The 4205-nt window shown below is 54.4% G+C and overlaps 1 protein-coding gene across 1 annotated transcript in view; it reads left to right on the plus strand.

Moving 5' to 3' along the window:
* The window catches only part of SSH2 (slingshot protein phosphatase 2), a 66969-nt gene extending 65462 nt beyond the window's left edge, over positions 1-1507 (plus strand). The window contains 1 exon segment of the mRNA XM_009328652.1: positions 1-1507. This exon segment is cut by the window's left edge and continues 36 nt beyond it. Within this exon segment, the coding sequence (XP_009326927.1) occupies positions 1-429 (429 nt within the window). The 3' untranslated portion in view covers positions 430-1507.
* Positions 1508-4205: the final 2698 nt, after the last annotated feature.

Raw genomic sequence — 4205 nt, forward strand, 5'->3', positions numbered from 1 at the left:
GCCCACCCGGTGCGTCTCACCTGCGTTGCCCTCGGTCGAGGTTTTCGCGGGGGGAGGTTGGAGAGGGGCTCGGAAAGCATGTGCGGAAAGCATCTCCTTTCCTCCCCAGAGCCCACTAAGCATTTTGTGGAACAGCTCAGAACAGCCGAGTGCATTGCCCAGAGCAAGCCGGTGGAGAGGCCGCTAGCTCAGTACGCCAAAGAGTGCGGCTCCAGCCAGCAGAGTTTGTTTTCCAGCACGGATCCGACGTGGACTACCTCCGAGGAGGATCCTCCGCTGCTCCAGGTGCAGGTCCTGGACTCCTTGTCTCCGGCTCGAGGTCTGGCTGTTGCACCCCGGCAGCAGCACGGGAGAACTCACCCTCTGAGGAGGCTCAAAAAGACCAGTGATAAAAAGCGGACAACCAATCCCCTCTACAATACTATGTGATCCTGAGCCCTCGGCTGTGATTTCTTACTGACAACCCGTGGTGTTGCGTTCACGCAAGGGGCAGGTGTAATATAAGGAACATGCACTTTATTGGTTAATTTTATATATATTGTCATTTTACTGTTCCTGGCGCATGTAGGTGTGGGTTGGTTCTTCTGTGTGTGACTCTGACTGCAGGACTGTTTGGGTTTTTTTAAGTTTTTTAACTCTGATAACCTCAAATGTTCTTTTTTTGTTAGTTTGTTTTAAAAGAACACCTTTATCATGCGAAAATTTATGTTGGCTTGCTTCGGCAAGGTGGAGTTTTGCTTAGAACCAGGTCCTAGTTCCTAACTTGAATTTTCCCCATGCCTCAACATGGTGCTGGGATTGTTGGGGTGAGAGCCCCCGTAAATGTGAAGGCTGTGCCAAGGTCCCTTTGTTTGGCCTTTCTTTTATTTCTGCAAACTGGAACTCCACGATGCTGGCAGATCACTCACAAAGCTGCTTCAGGACAAACCCCCTGGGCTCGGTTCGGCTGGTGCATCCCCAAAAGGAGCACGCAGGGGTAAATCCTCCTGACGGGTGGGCTCTGAAAACCCCGGGCAGCCTGGCACTGAGATCAGCGCTCACCTCCTGGTGTGGGTCGTGCAGAGCCCTCCGTTTTGTGGTGAGGTGGAGCAGAGCTCCTCCACGAGTTGCCAAGCTCACCTCTCCTCGGCTGCCCCAGATGAGCGGGTGAGAGGAGGAGAGCCCCCCAAGCCAGAGTGTTCTTTTAAAACAAACGCCTCGTTAGGGTTTTAACCCTCCCATTACTTGAATACTGCTGTGGGCCTTCCAAGTTCATGGCCATATCATCTGTCCTCTGCCCTCCTGCTGCCTCCCCTCCGCCCAAAAGCTGTTCTTGTCTCCTGCTGCCTGAGTTTTCCTCTCCCCTCTGCCATGCTCACAGGCATTTCTGGTCGCTCCTAAACCTAGAGGCTGTTATAATTGTTTCATGACATATTGCCCCTACTGAATGCAAAGCTTTGTCCTCTCTGCTGTCACTCCTAACACTCAACCCGGAGGGAAGATCTTTTCTGGAAGTTTTTTCTTTTTTTTTTTTTTTTTTTTTGCCTAAATTGTATATATGGTATTTATACAGAAATTTTTTTTGTCATTTCTATGTTGGTTTGTGGTTTGGTTTTTTTTTTTAAAAAAGGGCAAGACCGCATTCTGTAAACTGGAAAACAAAACCACCTTAATCAAACTCAGTGCTGTTCATTGTAATCTGCACAGAAATGGGAGTGGATTTGACATGGTAAGCTGTCTTCCCTTTCCAAAAGTGAGCCTCGATGCCAGCCTTTGCCAAATGTGTCCCTTCTCCTCCAGTCCTGCGTGAATCCCCGTTACCCCCCTGTGGGAGGGAGACTGTGTACCTGCCCGTCTCCCTCTTGAAGCTGGGTTTCAGAAGTGCCAGTCGGACGTAGAAAGCCGTCGGCTGCTCCGAGCCATTCTGCAGGTTCTTGCTTCCCCGAGAACCTGCGTTTGAAGGGTCTGCTCCAAATTTCAACAAATTAATTTTACGGTTCCCGAGCAGTTTGGCTAAATCAAAGCTCCTCGTTTCCAGCCGTGCATATCAGCAAATTGTATGTGTTCTGTAGGAGCAAAGAGAAAGGCATTTGGCGGCTGCAGGAGAGCTCTGGGTCCTGTCTGCAGTCCCATGGCAGGTCTGTGGCCGAAGAGCGTGTCTGAGCTGGTGCTTGGCTCTGGCCCAGACCTGCCCTCCGGGGAGGAGCGAAGCAGAGAGAGGATGCAGAATGGCTCCAGCTGCTGAAAGCCCAGCATGGAGAGGATGCAGTGTGGGAGGAGCAGCAGACAAGTCCATGCCTAGAAAGCAGCACTGATGCTGCAGAGCCTTGCAGGCTCTGATGGGACAAGCTCATCTTGAACCAGAGAGGAGCGCATGGCACCGGAGCGCTGTGGAGTATTGGAAAGCAGCATGCGCCTGCCCTGGGGAAGGGGTGTCTGTAACCCCCCAGCTTGCCTGCAGCCAGCAGCAGAGGATAGCCTAGCAGTTTGCAAGGTAATCCCACCCCGCTGCCCTCCTGTAGCTCCCAGGGGTCCTCCCGCACTGCTCTGCAGACCCTGCATGCCTGCAGCCCAGGCATGGGGCCGTGAGCATGTCTGTCCTTCTCTGGCAGCAACGTGCACTTCATCCCTCCCCTTCCAAGGAGGTCTGCTGGGGGGGGGTTGTCACCTGTACTAGCTGCAGGCTGGAGCGCAGCCCGAAGTAGCCCAGGCAGGGCCCTGTCTTGGGTCAAATAACACATCATCCCACGCCATTTCAGTCACTAGAAGTCACCCAAGTCCCTGGCCCAGGAGGCCAGATACTTCTTTGGGACACTGAAAGACATTTGGTTTCTCCTAGCCAGCTCCAGCTGGCTTCAGAGCTAGGCAGGCGGTGTGGAAAGGCCAAGTGGCTCGTGTCATCTTGTGAAGGACGATCTCGGTCCTTGCCTCCCCCACCGTTCCTGATTCCAAGGACATGTCTGCCTGCCCCTCCACGGGCAGAAGGGACGGGGTGCCGCCAAGCCTTCCCTGTGTTGGAGGGAGCATGGTTGTCTGGCAACATGTCCTGGTGACAAGGATCTGCTTGGGAGGGGAAAGCCCTGTGTATAATTTGTTCCCTTGAGAAGGGAGGAGGAGGAAGGGGATTGGGTTTCTTTGCCCAGCTTGATCTCAGGAGAAATGCCCTATAGGAAGGCTTTTCCATGCAGACCAGAAATGCTGCTTCCTTCCAACACTCTGCTGCTGTCCGGGTGCTTCAGCTGGGGAGAGCAGCGAAGGGGCAAAGGCCCTTGCAGGGAGGTGCTTTGCTGTCCCCTTGTCCTCGGCTCTGGCCCAGCACAACTGTGGTTTTTCTCTGGGAAGCCTGTGGACGGGCGGAGGGAGTTGGGGAAGTGGTTCTCTTGCAGAGTTATGAAGGCCTTGGAGGTCTGGAGGCTCTGACCTGGATGGCAGAAGGGAACGAGCTGGAGGGGCATGTGGCATGCAGCTCTCCGGTGGCCCCGGGTCCTCCTTGGCCAGTGTCTGGGCAATGAAGCCACTAAGCCCCTGGCGTCACAGGTCTCTGCCTGAGGATGGTTGTCCCTTCTCCATACTGGTGGCTCATGGGTGGGTGGTGGCTTGCTCCTGGTCCCTGTGGCTGCCCCATGAGAGCTTCTTCTGACCCTCCAAGCACCGCAGGGAGCAGCGCCTTCCCCGGGTGGGAGGGAGCAGCACCTCCAGAGCGCTTGGCAGCTGACAAGCTTTGCTGATAGAGGGGGTTTAGGACAAACGTGTTCTTTTAAGGGCATTTTTGTACAAAGCAACTGTTCTTTTGGTCTCTTGCAAAGCCCTCTCAGAGGACGCTTTATTGTTTACATTGACTCCTGTACAATATCTCAGCCATCGCCTCCCCCCTTGCCCGCCCGATCTCCAGCTGTACTGTAACGTGTGAGCCTTGCACAAACGGATAGTGTGTGCGTGAAACTGGTTTTTACACTGCGTTCTGTTGCACTCGATGGTGTGTGTGCGTGTGTGCGTGTGTCCGGTCTGCTTGAGAAGTTGTGACATGTAAAAATCTCTCCCCTTTCGGCCCTTTCCTGGGGGCATGGTCCCAGCGGGTGGCAGGGGGGTCGGGAGGTGACGCCGCTTCTGGCTCACTTAGGTGTTAAATGGAGCTGCGATTAGCTCCGTGTCCCTCTGCCAGCAAAGCGCTGGTGGAAGGTATCCCACCCCAGCTCCGGCTGCTCCAGGGACCTCCTGGAAGGAGC

This window comes from Pygoscelis adeliae, unplaced genomic scaffold (genome assembly GCF_000699105.1).
Source record: "Pygoscelis adeliae isolate BGI_AS28 unplaced genomic scaffold, ASM69910v1 Scaffold347, whole genome shotgun sequence".
NCBI lineage: Eukaryota > Metazoa > Chordata > Aves > Sphenisciformes > Spheniscidae > Pygoscelis > Pygoscelis adeliae.